Below are 15145 nucleotides of genomic sequence, written 5' to 3'. Positions count from 1 at the left end.
ACAAGGTCGCTTCATTCGTGGGTAAAATATTTTTGGTCATACCCTAGTCGGGCGCCGCCGCCCTCTACCTCAAGGAGGGCTGCGGCGCTCGACTAGTCAGACCCTTTAACCACAAAAACCACTTGTACCTCCATACCTAGTCATCTCAAAAACAAATTAAGATGGCTTTGAGCTGGATATTGGTGTTCTGCATTGCCTTAGTCTTCTACTTTGGATACAGGCAAGCTATTAGTTGACCACCTGTGTGTGTACGCGTGTGCTGTGTGTGTGTGTGTGTGTGTGTGTGTTGTAACATGATATACTGCAGGTTACTCTTCACCTCATATCGGCTGCTTTCAGACAATGGTATCAAAGGACCTCCACCAAAACCCATTGTGGGGAACTTTATTACCAGATACAAAATGGTAAGCCTAGCTATAATATTTATATCATCAATATACTAGCATCTATCGTTCTCATTGTAGGGATACGTAAAGTTTCAGAGCTCCATCACGAAGGAATATGGTCCTGTAGTAGGGTAAGGCACATACCGTCCATTTTAGTGTTAAATTGTTTTTGCTCAGATACTATCTTGGATTCATGCCGTTTGTAACTGTCACTGATGTGGAGATATTAAAGCACATTTTGGTAAAGGACTTCGATTCTTTTCAGGACAGACCAGTAAGCTACAATAATTGAACGTATCACAATTTTATAAAACGTTTGTACGTTGTGTGTACAGTACACACCAGTCATTATCAGAGCTGCATCAGCTCCTCAGGATCTGCTTGATGCCCGAGGGGAGGAATGGAAGACAGCTAGACACACCCTCTCCCCCTCATTCTCTGCTGCCAAGATGAAAGCCGTGAGTCTATCAATTTGGCCCTTATAATTATATACAGAGATGGCTTTTGTTGAGGGATTGTTTTGTACACAAACTCTTCATTTGGGATCTGGCCTTTACATTCAGCTGGCCTCTCTTCAGGGGTGGCCATTAAGAGGAACTCTCTACTGTATACACAAACACACCTGCTTGATATTTACTCATTACTGCATTATAATTATACGTTCTGTAGATGGTACCACTGCTTCAAAAAAGTGTCGAGTCTCTTGGAAAGATTATTGATGAGTCAGCAGATGCTAACCAGAGTGTAGAAGTGTACAAGTACGTATTTAAAAAAAGCATGTGATTTTTTCAACAAATAACTTTACAGACTCTACGGTAACTTCACCATGGAGACAATCCTAGCAACGGCTTTTGGGCGGAGTGTGGACATACAGGGAGGAGAGAGTGATCAGATTGTGGACATCTCTAGAATGTTTTTTGATACTTCAAAAGAAGAAAATGCTCTTTCCCATACAATGTTGATGCCTGTCTTGAGTAAGATTAATAGTTACGTACATGTAAAGTACGAACGTTCCTTATACAGATTCGTTTCCATGGCTGGAGTCGATTTTACGGCTTTTAGTATCAAGAAGTGTTATTGTTAAAAATATTGATACTCTGCACTCTATTGCCAAAGAACTTGTCAGCCAAAGAAGAGACAACCCCAACCCTCAGAAGGCAAGTAAACGAGTGTGTGTGTATGTGTGCACAGCTTGAACTGATTGTACAGTACAAAGATCTGCTTCAGCTGATGATTGATGCCACGACTGAAGACCAACAGAGACTGACTGACGAACAAATTGTAACGCACTCTGTGATATTCCTATTGGCCGGTTATGAGACCACCTCCACTGCTCTAGCGTACGTGTCATACATGTTGGCCCTCAACCCCACAGTCCAGGAGAAACTGCAGCAGGAAATTGACAACTACTTTGACAACAATCCAGTAAGTACACAATGTCTCTGTTATTGCTAACCTCCCTCCCGCCACCTTCCCAGGAGGCCCCACTGTACGAGGCTGCTCAGGAGATAGAGTACCTGGAGAAGGTCATACTGGAAACACTACGACTTTATTCACCAGCTGGAAGGTGAGCAATATCAATGTACAGAGTAAAAAACAAGTTTAGAGTAACTGTTTGAAGTATACTTATAATTATAGAATCCTGACTCAATAAAGCATGACCCAGTACAATACTACCGTATTACTAGAATGTTTTGCGAGCATCAAGCATTTGCGAACTTTGCGATGGTTGATCAATTCGCAACAATAAAATCTGCAAAACCTAGTAACTACACACGATCCTTGCCAGAACGTAATTAGTTAGATCGCAAATGGTCAAAATTTCTGCTGATTTGGCTGATTCGCAAAGGTTTTTCACCAGCAAAATATTCTAGTAATACGGTACACACATGCCATATTGTACATAATTATACAGTTAGTAATAATAATTATGTTTTGTATTTGCAGTTTGCTTCGTTATTGTCAGAAGACAACTGTCATCAATGGAGTCACATTTCCAAAAGGAGTTTCCGTGGATGTTCCCATCCACCTGATACACAAGGACCCCCAGCACTGGCCCAATCCCGAGGACTTTGACCCTGAGAGGTTAAGATTGCAATATATACCACACTTATGTCGCCACTAATTGATCTCATTGGTTAACAGCTGTAGGATTAGTCTCGCGGACCCAGACCCTGAAAGAGGGTCTGGCCAATTTCACCGTACAGAGTTGTGTTGACCGCGCCACAAATATCGTGGCACTCTAAGTGGCTGATAAGTGTTTGTAGTAATTGTGAAAACGCACAGTTGCACAGTTTAGCTAAAATAGATTTGGCAAATCTAATTATGTGGTTTCACACATCCGGCCTAGATCCTCTAACCACTAATCACTTAATTAATCTAATTAAAACACCACGCGGCCCTATGTTCAGTCTACACTAAGAAGAGCTTGCAACTCCAGTAAGGGACGCCGAATGGTCAATGCTTGGACCAAGGAAGCTCTTGAGCATCTGTAAGAGTCGGCGTGTTGCTCAACTAGCTCTTTGACGGCTGCAAAATTCGGCATAGTCTTGCTCTTTTTGCAGCCTGCACCATGGATTGAATTTTTTCTTTTAAAGCAAATAAATAATGTAAAGCAGATTGTTGCTAGGGGGAGGTCCTTTTATAGTGCTGCGGTCACGTGGTAGAAGTCAGATATGCCACACCTACTCAGAGGATATGCACCCCATATATCCTCCTCTTAGGTGTGGTATATCCTAAGCTTCGTATGACAGTATTTTTCATTTCTACAGAATTACATACATACATACATACATTAATGCTTAATTGCTACATACATAATTATACAGGTTTTCCCCTGAGGAGAAGTCCAAGCGCCCTCCACTGAGTTATATCCCATTTGGTTACGGTCCAAGGAACTGTATTGGTATGAGGCTTGCACTGCTGGAGGCTAAACTGGCTCTCATCCACCTGCTCAGGAGGTTCACGTTCATACAGGCACCAGACACAGAGGTGGGTTGCTGTGGAGTACATATACAACATGTTAGGTTATAAGATTGATTTTACTGCAGGTACCCCTTGAGACCACTTATGGAATTACTGTGGCCCCCAAAAATGGAGTGTTCCTCAAGATAGCAAGGAGAAACTGACTTACAATGAACTGCATGCATAGTGAACTTTGTCTATGAGCTTATGAACAATGGAACACATGTATAGTATTTTTTTATCTCCGAAATTTGTAGTGTACGTATCCATATAGAGAGTAGAATACCACAAGTGTGTGAGTAGTACGTTGTACTTAAATGTGGAACATTACTAAGAAATTGTGCTTGTGTATATACACACATGTAGGTGAAAAAGCTAGGACCTTATATTGTGGCCGGAAGTCCATTTAGGTGAAACCATGGGTGCATGCATGATCGTACTTCATATATATAAGATAGCCAAACTAGTATACAGATGTTGCGACAAAGTCCTGCAGACCTTAGCCGGACACCGTTGGTTTTTCTCTCCATAACAGATCACCCACTATAACAATTTTTCACTGTTTTATTATCACCAAACCCACCATGTTGCCATGGAAACATTCACCTACAGAACCCAATGGTATCAATCACAGGATAATCACATTTCAGTACATGTACACTATATATAGCTATGTACACTATATATAAGTATATACTCCATACATTTGCAATATTCTAATTTCTGCATGTAGACTGGATGCACCGTATAAATTATTGGAAATTAACGTATGATTATAGGTCGGTGCTTTTGTCTATTTTGCTTTTGTCTATTTTTCGTGCCATTATAATTATATACAATTGATCATGAAAGGAATTCGAAACCACACAACTCAGATGACCATGCATAATTATTGAATTTATTTAGCACCACGTGCACCTGCCCTGCCCTGCCCTCCTATATGTCCCTTAGTCCCCCCACCATAATGTAGCATGTATTATAATAATTATGTAGTAGCTGTTGCAGCAATAAATTATGACAGATATATAATTATAACACACAGATCAATATAGAAGTAATGAGGGTTTGAGATTAATTATCTAATATGTTGGTGAGGGTAGGGTACTCAGTTGTACTAGGCTGAGTAATGATCATGAAGCCGTTCAGTTGAGATATAGCAGACTGGCACTGGGCAAATCCCTGCATGAACAACACACACACACGCAGTAACATCAATACAAAACTTAATCCTAGTCTTGATGACTGTAAAATAAAAGGGCTCCAGTACATGGCTACATTAATTGTTATCCAAACCCCTAGCTCCACTAAAGGACACACAATGAATCACCTTGCTAGCTCTGGCCCTGACAGCTGGGTTGTTCCTTTGCAGACTGATATGCTGTATGAGGAACAGAGGAGGTAGGACACAAATCACGTGCGCCTCAGTAATTAACAATCCACGTTTAACCACAAAGATTTAGATAAGAATTTGTGCATGAAAAGTGAGGATCTTCAAGCAGCCAAAACAGCAGCGATCCCACAGTAATCATATAGTGAAAGGATAGTACTAACTTGTGGATCAGCGATACTAGTGGGATCCCGGCTCAATAGCTTGAAATTCACCATCAAACCTAGAGGTTTTTACTGTACATAAGCTACTACAGAGAGCAATCTAGGGAGGTTAACTCAGGTTGGTTGCCATATTCTATAACAGTTTATAATATTCGAGATTACTAAAAGGTGATGTGAGTTTGTTAAAGAGCACAACAGTAGATCTACCACAGGCACCATAGCTACACTGAAATGTAAGGAAAGGTTAGAGGTCATGAGCCTAACGTGTAAACATTGTATGCCATACATTCCATTGCCATGTGACTGATAACACATGTCCCACCTCCTCTGTATGAGGAATACACATGCAGAGGCAATTATTAAGCTGTGGACAAGCACATACATTGTAGTATACTCACATCTGTGAACTCAACAGCTGAAAATCCAATCATGTTTTCAAGAAGCTGCGAAAGTTGAATAAAAGCTATTATTCGTAGAATTTATGCACTTGTACTATGTCATATGACACGTGTACGAGCTCACATGAGCTGGTGTGTACACCCACACCACACCATGCACACCTTGTTGCTGAGGTGTACAATGAGTCCGCTCCCGAGCCTGTCCAGCACTATCACTTTAGCCACCCACTCTCCTCCAGTAGCATCGATACGCTCACACACTCTCACAAAGCGAGCCTGCATAGAAAAGAAAAATAGCAAACAATATATTAATTGTGTACCTAAACTATAAGGTTTTTTAGGCGAACACATATTTGCCAATGTATATAGCATAGGCTAGTCGACAACATACAGTACATGTACATCTAATGTAGATGCATGCATATATACATGTAGATTAATGGTCAAGGCTGGTAAATGTTGAGTTGTACTTACATGCACTTTAACTGCGGTATGGACCATCCAGAAAGAATCTGACAGCTCTGCAAGTGAGTTGATCTTAATTGGTTCCCCTCCAACAGTTGTCCCTCTCTGCATGGGTCGTACCGAGGCAACTGGGGGAGGTCCTTTAGTGGTGGGTGGCACAGGTGTAGGTCCTCTGGTGGAGGGGGACACAGGGTGAGGTCCTCTGGTGGAGGTGGGGGGCATAGGGGGAGGTCCTCTAGTGGAGGTAGGGGACACAGGGGGAGGTCCTCTGGTGGAGGTGGGGGGCACAGGGGAAGGTCCTTTAGTGGTGGGTGGCACGGGGGTAGGTCCTCTGGTGGAGGGGGACACAGGGGGAGGTCCTTTAGTGGTGGGGGGCACTCTGCTAACACTCTGCTGCTTGAGGTTCAGCTTGGGGACAAAGACTGTTCGTCTTGGCTCAGATTTGTTTGCTTGAACAGTCGTTTGACGAGGCACCACAGAAGATGGTTGGTTGCTAATGTGTGCTCCAGAGGGTGGCTTTGAGTCAGTCTGTATCTGGTTAGAGTATTGCTCTCGGTTACTGAAAGCTACGAAAGGTTTAGTTTTAACAGAGCGTGGCGGTTGTCCGTCATTGTAATCGATTGTGGCGGTGAATATATCATCATCAAGGTCATCGGACCAGTCATCGTGTCCAGGCTCATCGTTTACTACACCATAGTCCACTGTGGGTTGCCCTGCTGTTATTCCACTCTCCTTTACCTCAGCTTCCGAAAAATCATCAAAATCATCCATCTCGTCTTGAAAATCATATGCAATGCTTTGAGCAGACTCTGGTGGTTGTTGCTGTTCGATCTGCTGGTGAGGGGGTGTGGTTTCAGAGGGTGGTGGTGTGTTATTGACAGGCTCTTCAACATTCCTATATGAGGGAATAATAAATGATAATAACGAGGTTAAAACTATGTATGTATAATACAGGAGATGCTATGTCATTTTTTCATCACTAGGAATTCAATATCTACTCTAAAAAGCCAATCAAAATGTACACACACTGTTCACTAAGTGACTGGACTATCCACACACACGCTCACAATATTCTGCTGAGTACACTGATAGTGTCGTTGCGACTGGCCAGGTGCTCCACATGCCCTCCCAACACCTGCACATTGTCACTGCTCAGTAGGAGCATGCCCAGTCGGTAGGGGATCTCCCCTTGTAACAGCACCTACACAGGAGGTGGTCGTATCAACAACACTCATATAGTACAAAGAAGAATCAACGGTTATATTTGCTATAGCAATAGCTTCTATAAACAACACTCTTTAACGGCAGACTGTACGGGGAATACTGGCTGATACACAGATAAAAGCTATGGAAAAGTCGTAAACCATTAGGCAATATGGCTATACCCCTTCTGTTGAATCAGACTCATTTAGCTGCCATAACTTGGATCCAATTTCAACGATTTTAGAAAGATACCTTTTAAATGGTCAAGTTCAAGAATTCAAGAAGCAAAGTTCATATATTGTCCATGGTCCAAGGCCGAAAAAATATGGCTCAAACGAAATGTTGGATTTAGACACATTATTTGAAAGGTCTCTTTCTAAATTCATGACATTGGACAAACAGTACTGAAGTTAATATTTGCCAACAACATACAGCCAATTTCCAAAGGACCCATACCATACTCCTTATACAGCCTACCTTTGTTCCTGGAGGTGTGTCCACTCTGAGCTGCTGCAGATGTTCATATTCCATTGCCTGTGTGTCAGTCAGTCCATCACTCAAAGCTAGCAAAAGGAGGCGAGTGGGTCTGATCGGCTCAAAGGTCTTCTTGTCAGTCTCCTCTGTACTCTCGTCTGACCGATTCTTTGCTTTTAGAAGCTGACCATAAGCTGCACAGCCAACATTCACTATTGAAGTGATCTGTACAATAGAGTAGGTTATTGCATAATGCATTTCTTAATTATAGGACCTTTACCATACACCATGCATGACAAGGACTGTGTACGCTAGGAACACTTCATAGCAACTTTGGTACATGGAATGTTGTGTTACAGTAACAGTGGAGCCCCTCTTAATGGCCACCCTCAAGAAAGGCCAACTGAGATATAAAACAACTGTGATATAAAGGACAGGTCCCAAATGAATAGTTTGTGTACAAAACACAACAGCCGAAATTTTATTTCTGAAAGGATCCAGTGTCCAGAAATACAAATTAAACTGCACGTTATGGATACTAAACAACATATACCTGAGCGATAAAGCTTCCAGAGACGACCCCCTTATCCCCATTGAGGGTGGGCAGGGAGGGTCCAGAGGTCACCTCCGTAAGGTCCGCATGTAGCCATTGCTCGTACACCACCTGGTACAGCCTCTGCTCTGACACACTAGAACCCTACGATATAATAATACAGTAACTATGAGTGCAGATACTTACTAAGCTTACTTCCTCCTCAACTATCCACGATATACAAGCATCCAGCCACTCGTTTTGAACTGAAATACCACCTTTCCTTGCCAGCAGTCTCTTGACACCATCCCTGACCTCCATACTCTACGCCTAGCGCTGCTCCACCTCCAAGCAACCAGATACTATTATATAAAGCTGCATACTAGATACTAGACTGTGTGTGTGTATGTACGTACGTGTCTCGTGTCTCTTGGTCTCTTGCTTTTTTCTTGTAACCAAGGCCATGAGGGTGGGAGTGGCTACTCTGCTGAAAAAGCCACATAGATTACGGAACAATCCAACGTGGAGGCTGTTTTAAAGAGAAGAAACTCAACCCCTCACATGTGTGTGTGTATTTCTCTACTAACAAAAGGCTAAAGCTATGGCTACCAGTGCTGGTTCAGGAAGTGGAGAGAATAGACTCAAGTCCTACAAAACCAAAGGGTTCACTTTGGAGGAGTCAAGAAAAAAAAGAGAGGAAGAAGGAATTCAATTGAGAAAATCGAAGAGAGATGAACAAGTACGTCGTCATGATTATTATGTATTTGAGTGCTATTTTATTTTGTATTTTTGCAGTTATCCAAGCGGAGGAATCTGGATGCAGTGCCAGACATTGTGGAGGCTGGTGGAGCAGCTGCATTCTCTTTCCCTGAGGTGAGGGGCTGACTCCGTGACCATACCAACACTATGTTTTATACGTTTTGGCTCACTCCAGTTCTTATTTCTGATCACACTAAATGTCCTCCTACTTGAGTATAGTTACTGGTTAGTTATAACCACTGATGGAATGTATCTACCTCTGAACTGTAACGTAGAATGCAATGTGCATTGTGACATGGCTCTCTCTCTCTCTCTTGCTTGTTTAAATATGCTTTCATGGCCAACCTAGTAACTTGAATTGAATGTTTTTTGCGGTGTAATTAATTCTATGTTCACCTGGTTATCGTACACCCATTAGTGCAGTATTCATATAACAACAACCTCAACTAGTACAGTATTCATCAATCAATTACATCAAGAACCATGTCCTATTCTCCGCTATAGGACACACCCCTGGACATGCTCTGTAAGGCTCTGTTCAGTGTGGACCCTCAGGAGCAGCTGGCAGCAGTGCGGAGGTTTAGACACATACTCTCACAGTTGAGTGAGTCACGAACGTGTGTGTGTGTGGGGGGAGGGGTGTGGGGTTGTGTGTGTGCAGTATTATACCTCTACTATTGCTATAATAGTGAAGAATTGTTTAATTTCAGCCGATTTTTGCTAAATTTGCTCTTTGCTTTAGGGCAAGCTTCGTTTTTATATATAGATATTGTTATCTAAACTAGTAGCTAGCTACATAGTTGCCATGGTGTACTGTGTCCATTACCTCGTATTGTTGCTGTTTCTATTGCAGACAATCCACCGATTGAGGAGGTCATTAGGTTGGGCTGTCTCCCAAAGTTTGTAGAGTTTCTCCACTGTTCAACCAGTCCGTTTCTACAGGTGTGTGTGTGTTACAGTGAGACTTGTTGATACTTAGTCAGACCAACAGAGTCTGTATTAACACAGTCAGCTTTACCATGATGGGCCTATGCCTCGAGGCATAATAAAGAGGTAGTCAGCTAGCACAGGTCCAAACACATGCTATGGAGACTTTGAGACCCATTATAACCTGGCTGTATTATAGAGGGTGCTCTGCTTATAGGGTGATCAGTGCATAACACACTTCCCCCCTCCTACAGTTTGAGGCTGCCTGGGTCATCACAAACATTTCATCTGGCTCCACCCTACAAACACGTACGGTCATTGAGGCCGGAGCCATCCCACCTCTTGTGCAGCTGCTCCTCTCACAGCACGACTACATACGGGAACAGGTGTGTGCGTGTGTGCATGTGTGTGTGTGTTAAACAAGTCGTAATAGTCTATGGTCATGACTTTATGGCTAAAGTAAAACTGTACATGCATGTAGCTGTTTTAGTTATACGCACGCACTATGCATGCATGGAGGACCTCATGGCCATAACGTAACTTCGATTTTCTGAAAGCTTACACTGTATATTGAGCTTAGGGCCGTTTTGACAAAAACCATGGGCTATATAGACGAGGGGAAGTGTAATAATTATTGGGCACGATCCAAAAAATTATGTAACTGAGCATAATATTATCATTTGAACGAACTCGTTCTTAGCTTTCAGGAAATCACCAAATGATTGAAATTGGGTCAACCAAACTTGAGTTATGGCTCATCAAAACCTCTCTCCCCCCCCCTCTCAGGCTGTATGGGCACTAGGCAACATAGCTGGAGACAGTGCTGAGTACAGAGACATCACTCTATCATTTGGTATAATGGAGCCTCTTCTGTTATTACTACAAGACCCTACCCTCAAGGTGGCTGTGATGAGAAACGCCACTTGGACTCTCTCTAACCTTTGTCGGGGGAAGAGCCCACCACCGGACCTAGGGGCAGTAAGTGGACTCTCCGTACATACCATAATACCGGGTTATGGTTCAAATGGTCCAAAAAGCGGATATGGTCCAAATTTTCAGATTTAGAGCATTAGTCCAAATATTATTCGCAACAAGTCCTACGTCACCATTCTGAGCTGTACGAATATTTAGAATAGGAAATATTAAACTCGGTGGTTCATATGTAAATTTGCATCAACGAAAATTACCCGCTATACGGTACATGTACATGTAGCTTTGTTACCAAAGGCCAGTTTTTGTCCTACATGTAAGTTGAAAATGTTGTTGTTCTGTGTTACAGAATAGTGGTTTTCACTTTCATTGTATGGTTAGCTTTGTAGTGCAGTGGGTGGTCAGTTTCCATGGGAAACAGCAACTGGCCGATGATCTATTGATTAGAGTTGGTGATTTCATCCCTTGCATGGGTAGTCCAACAGTGGCGGGTGGCCTGACAGGTCCAAACACATGTTTTTTATCATACATGTGTAGGTCATTAACCTGGCTGTATTTATAGAGGGTGGCCACAATAGACAGTGTATAATTAAGGCTTGCATTATACCATTAAAAGAACGACCATTTTGATGCTGTGTATTGTATTATAATACTAGAAGAGGTATGACATGCAGGAGCAATTAGGCTGAGAGCTGTAGTTTCATCCCGTTCATGTGCAGGCCTAGGTTTAATAATGCTTTGTCAGCTAATCAAGTCTATAAATAGATTATTGCTCCTGCATGTCGTACCTCCTCTGATTGCATACTGTAACCTGTATCCCCTCCACCCACACACATGACAGGTGCAACTGTCCATTCCAGTGCTGGCTAAACTACTCCACTCTGAGGATATGGAGGTTCTCTGTAACTGCGCTTGGTCTGTCGCGTTCATTGGTGAGCAGTAACCTCGAGCAATTACCACCTTTTTTTTTAATGGCTTGAAACAGGAAGTAGTGATCTAATATAGAGCATTCCTGGCAGCTGTGTGGCCTTTGATCTATAATTATAGTCAATACTTGTACTGTGAGTCACCATCCGGCAGACACAGTGGGCTGTAATAAGAGGTGGCCTACTAACACAGGCCCAAACACATTGCTATGGAGACCATTACCTCGCTTTATAGAGGGCCAGAGGATGAGTGTGTGCCTCGATTTAGCAATTAAGCCTGTGCAATAACGTTGAGCGTGGGAGGCTAATTGCTAGGTCGAGGCACGCATGTCGTACCTCCTCTGATAGAGGGTGGCCTGCTTATAGGGAGACCACAGTAGAGACAGGCTTCAGTACTTCCCTCCCTCCTCAGGTGATGGTCCTAACGATCGTATCCAGCGTATAGTGGATGGTGGTTTATGTCGACGTCTGGTGGAGCTGTTGTTCTTCCCTGATAAGAAAGTGTTAGCCCCTGCCCTACGAGCCGTGGGTAACATCCTCACAGGGGACGACCGTCAGACACAGGTGCTTAATAGATGCACTGCACTGCACATCTGTGTGATATGTGTGTATATTGACGCTTGTAATTGTGAGGTCTGTACAGTAGCTTGTTCCTATAGAGGTCACCCTTCAAGCCTTGGGTAGACCAACAGTGGCTGTAATAAAGAGGTGGTCAGGTCCATGGAGACTTGGGGGCACATAAACCTGGCTGTGTATTGCATAGAGGGTGACCACAATACAGTGCTTCAAACAAGGTCTTTTGTAAAAGTATGTCTGGCATTTTGGAATTTTGTGAGGTACACAATTTGTGTATGAGCTATAAAGCTTGATCCTGTAACTAAATCAAGTGTACAAATACCAGTCTTAATTAATTGTGCTTTTCAGGCCATTTATGGAAATTGGCCACTCTCACTCGAGAATTTGACTGGCATTTCCAGAGCCAAATCTTTTGTAGTGTCATACAGTGGCAATACGTATTCTCGTGCATACATTGTAATGTACATGTACATGTGGCCTTGATCTCAGGCCGCACTTCCTCTAAGAGTGGGTCTGGTATCGACTGCTTGCGCTTGCGCTAACCATTAGCCAGATACCGGCAAATGCAGGATAACAACGTGTATGCTCAGTAAAACAATGACGTCACAACAAATGGAAGTGGATTGAAGAAAGTAGATAGAAAGTTCGATTGAAGGTTTCTAGCTCATCTGATAGCATTCTGATAGCTATGCTATGCTAACAAAAGACTCACAGCCTGAAACATTGTGGAGGGAAAGCTGACTAGACTTTATCAGAAAGAAAATAGCTGCTGCAACAAACCTACAGCTCTGTCTTTACATGTAGCTAACCAGTTATATAGCTCTGTGTGTGGCTTTAATAATTATTATGAATTTGTATTCTTTGTCTGTTTATTCATTCGATATTTTTGTAGCAAAAATTCCAGTTTTACAGTAAAAAAATATCCAATAATTATTTTTGCGTATACGTAAAAAGTCAGTAGCAGGCCTTCTTTTCAGGGGAGGCCAGTGAAGGAGTCTAATGACTGTCCATATAATTATAACCCCACCCACCCACTCCACTCCCACAGCTGCTGCTCAACTGCTCAGTTCTGCCTGCACTACAACATCTCCTGAGCAGTCGCTTCGAAGGAGTCAAGAAGGAGGCGTGTTGGGCTCTATCCAACGTCACCGCCGGCAACAGAGTGCAGATACAGGTGGGAGTCTGATGGTGGTAGGGGCTAACTGGAACAATGTGTGTGTTAATTGTTAGAAATTAACAAAATTCTGTACAAATGTACATTATTGGATAGTTTTCAGTTACATGTATGTCTAGTACTGGTTTGTACATGTATGCACGTACCAAACATGTGGAGGTGTGCTATTGATGAGTGGGTCCAACATTCTTTAAAATGGAGTCTTCTAAAACCTTTTAGTTTTTAAGTACCTTATTGTGAACTTGTACTACCCCCTCCACACACACAGACTGTGATTGACTGCAACATATTCCCGCTACTAATCGAGGTGCTCAGCTCGGGGGTGGACTACAAGACGAGGAAGGAGGCTGCGTGGGCGGTACTCAACGCCACACAGGGGGGAACAGCCGAGCAGATCAGGTGACCAGTCATGTGACATATATCGATAAGTCTAAATCAGTATGTAGCAAAGCTTTGAGTTGTACTTAATGAACATTTTGCTTACAGGCTATTGGGAGATTAGGTTGCTCCTACATGTACATGACTGTAAAGAAACCTTTTGGCTAACTAATTCTTTGTGTCTGTAACACAAAATGAACCCAATGGAAATCTTATTATGTTCTTTTGAGGTGTGTAGTGTTTGGCTTCAGCAGAGGAAGAGGTGGTAATTAGATTAACTCCTGGACCATTATTTGAGAGTGCAACTTGAGATGATGCCAAGTTGTCATTCATGTCTTCCCACACTACCACTGGATGAATTCTTGAGGCTGTCAAGTCTCACTAGATACATGTAGTGTAGCCCAGAATACAGTTAATTGACACCTTATTAGCTACTTGTCTGCCTTTGGAAAATTGACACTTTTGCATACTTGTTGAGTCTATTTTGAGTGGGGCTTTAATTCATACCTTTACGTTTTGTACATTTTCTGGTGAGGTAGTTTTGGTATCTATCTATCTATCTATCTATATAATCAGGAGTGGACTTCATACACTCCTGATATAATTATATGTATCTTTATGAGTTTGTAATTTGTGTTCAGATTGTCCAAATTCAAAGCTAATGGATGATTTCAATAGCTCTTTGTACGTGACAGGCTTTTCCCGCCCACTCACTTGCAGATACTTGGTGGACGTTGGTTGCGTAAAGCCGCTGTGTGATCTGCTGACAGTGCAAGATCCTCGTATGGTCATGATCACTCTGGAGGGACTGGAGAATATACTCAAGATAGGACAACAGGACGCTGTGAAGAATGTCAACCCTTTTGCCCTCATGGTGGAGGAGGCCTATGGTGTGTGTGTGTGTGTGTGTCAGTAGAGTATAGTTTGAAACATGCTAATGGCCAGCCTTGAAGAAAGGCCAACTTTGATATAAAGGCCAGGTCCCAAATGAACAGTTTGTGTGCAAAACAAGCACTCAACAAAGGCCACCTCTGTGTAATGGCCAAAACTTGCCACAAAGCTGTATAATGCAATGTGTGGTTTACTGTACAGTCAGATGTATTGTGGGGTTGTATTTCATGGGTGGGTGCACTTTGTAAGATGATCTGCATTGTCAAAGTACATGTACAACAGTGTCACCCCACACACACAGGCCTGGACAAGATCGAGCACTTGCAGCAGCACAGCAGTGAACAAGTGTACAAGATTGCACTGAGAATTATTGACAAGTATTTCGGTGATGACCAGGACCAAGTGGACTTACAGCTGGCCCCAAACCCTGCCAAGGACGGAGAACAATATATGTTTAATACCAACACACAATTGCCTGAGGGCGGTTTCCAATTCTAAAACTCAATCTGTAATCACTTTTCATGATGTATGTATGTATGTATGCAGTTATTTGTCTATTTTGTTACATTACTTTGTCAATTTAAAATGAATTTGTTGACTCTGCTAATGAT

The 15145-nt window shown here is 42.6% G+C and overlaps 3 protein-coding genes across 4 annotated transcripts; 2 read left to right on the top strand and 1 right to left on the bottom strand.

Moving 5' to 3' along the window:
* Positions 1-79: 79 nt before the first annotated feature.
* Positions 80-3705, top strand: LOC135350710 (cytochrome P450 3A24-like). Of its 2 annotated transcripts, none has more exons than XM_064549569.1 (13): positions 80-220; positions 340-404; positions 465-517; positions 564-660; positions 722-844; positions 1056-1144; positions 1194-1360; positions 1410-1543; positions 1596-1811; positions 1865-1953; positions 2334-2471; positions 3215-3377; positions 3437-3705. In XM_064549569.1, exons 2-13 carry the CDS (start codon positions 402-404, stop codon positions 3512-3514), a joined length of 1350 nt encoding a protein of 449 aa, XP_064405639.1. In that variant the 5' UTR covers positions 80-220; positions 340-401; the 3' UTR covers positions 3515-3705. The 2 variants fall into 2 exon arrangements, with proteins under 2 accessions (XP_064405639.1, XP_064405638.1); XM_064549568.1 differs by having other exon boundaries at positions 87-220; positions 308-404.
* A 642-nt stretch (positions 3706-4347) lies between these two features.
* Positions 4348-8484, bottom strand: LOC135350354 (recQ-mediated genome instability protein 1-like). Its single transcript, XM_064549116.1, has 10 exons — positions 8390-8484; positions 8190-8335; positions 7995-8138; positions 7445-7666; positions 6832-6965; positions 5774-6659; positions 5462-5575; positions 5300-5344; positions 4678-4728; positions 4348-4529 (listed from the first exon to the last, which is right to left on the bottom strand). The coding sequence occupies exons 2-10, from the start codon at positions 8292-8294 to the stop codon at positions 4422-4424; spliced, it is 1809 nt and encodes a 602-aa protein (XP_064405186.1). The 5' UTR covers positions 8295-8335; positions 8390-8484; the 3' UTR covers positions 4348-4421.
* Positions 8464-15141, top strand: LOC135350355 (importin subunit alpha-7-like). The gene is made up of 12 exons (XM_064549117.1): positions 8464-8712; positions 8769-8846; positions 9237-9336; positions 9586-9674; positions 9914-10045; positions 10446-10637; positions 11431-11521; positions 11928-12079; positions 13140-13265; positions 13534-13664; positions 14364-14533; positions 14836-15141. Exons 1-12 carry the CDS (start codon positions 8575-8577, stop codon positions 15030-15032), a joined length of 1596 nt encoding a protein of 531 aa, XP_064405187.1. The 5' UTR covers positions 8464-8574; the 3' UTR covers positions 15033-15141.
* The last annotated feature ends 4 nt before the right edge of the window (positions 15142-15145 follow it).

The sequence above is a fragment of the Halichondria panicea genome, chromosome 16, assembly GCF_963675165.1.
Source record: "Halichondria panicea chromosome 16, odHalPani1.1, whole genome shotgun sequence".
Classification (NCBI taxonomy): domain Eukaryota; kingdom Metazoa; phylum Porifera; class Demospongiae; order Suberitida; family Halichondriidae; genus Halichondria; species Halichondria panicea.
Note: the sequence above shows the minus strand (reverse complement) of the source record. Positions and strands in the feature narration are given on the sequence as shown.

What these genes read in the sequence shown, in the direction of transcription:
- LOC135350355 (XM_064549117.1), top strand. Translation starts at nt 8,575, where the DNA reads ATGGCTACCAGTGCTGGTTCAGGAAGTGGAGAGAATAGACTCAAGTCC. An exon ending in AATCGAAGAGAGATGAACAA is followed by an intron (nt 8,713 to 8,768) that starts GTACGTCGTCAT and finishes GTATTTTTGCAG; the next exon opens with TTATCCAAGCGGAGGAATCT. An exon ending in TTGGTCTGTCGCGTTCATTG is followed by an intron (nt 11,522 to 11,927) that starts GTGAGCAGTAAC and finishes CTCCCTCCTCAG; the next exon opens with GTGATGGTCCTAACGATCGT.
- LOC135350710 (XM_064549568.1), top strand. Translation starts at nt 162, where the DNA reads ATGGCTTTGAGCTGGATATTGGTGTTCTGCATTGCCTTAGTCTTCTAC. An exon ending in CTGCTGCCAAGATGAAAGCC is followed by an intron (nt 845 to 1,055) that starts GTGAGTCTATCA and finishes TACGTTCTGTAG; the next exon opens with ATGGTACCACTGCTTCAAAA. An exon ending in ACAACCCCAACCCTCAGAAG is followed by an intron (nt 1,544 to 1,595) that starts GCAAGTAAACGA and finishes CTGATTGTACAG; the next exon opens with TACAAAGATCTGCTTCAGCT.
- LOC135350354 (XM_064549116.1), bottom strand. Translation starts at nt 8,294, where the DNA reads ATGGAGGTCAGGGATGGTGTCAAGAGACTGCTGGCAAGGAAAGGTGGT. An exon ending in AGTGTACTCAGCAGAATATT is followed by an intron (nt 6,660 to 6,831) that starts GTGAGCGTGTGT and finishes TCCCTCATATAG; the next exon opens with GAATGTTGAAGAGCCTGTCA. An exon ending in TTGTACACCTCAGCAACAAG is followed by an intron (nt 5,345 to 5,461) that starts GTGTGCATGGTG and finishes CAACTTTCGCAG; the next exon opens with CTTCTTGAAAACATGATTGG.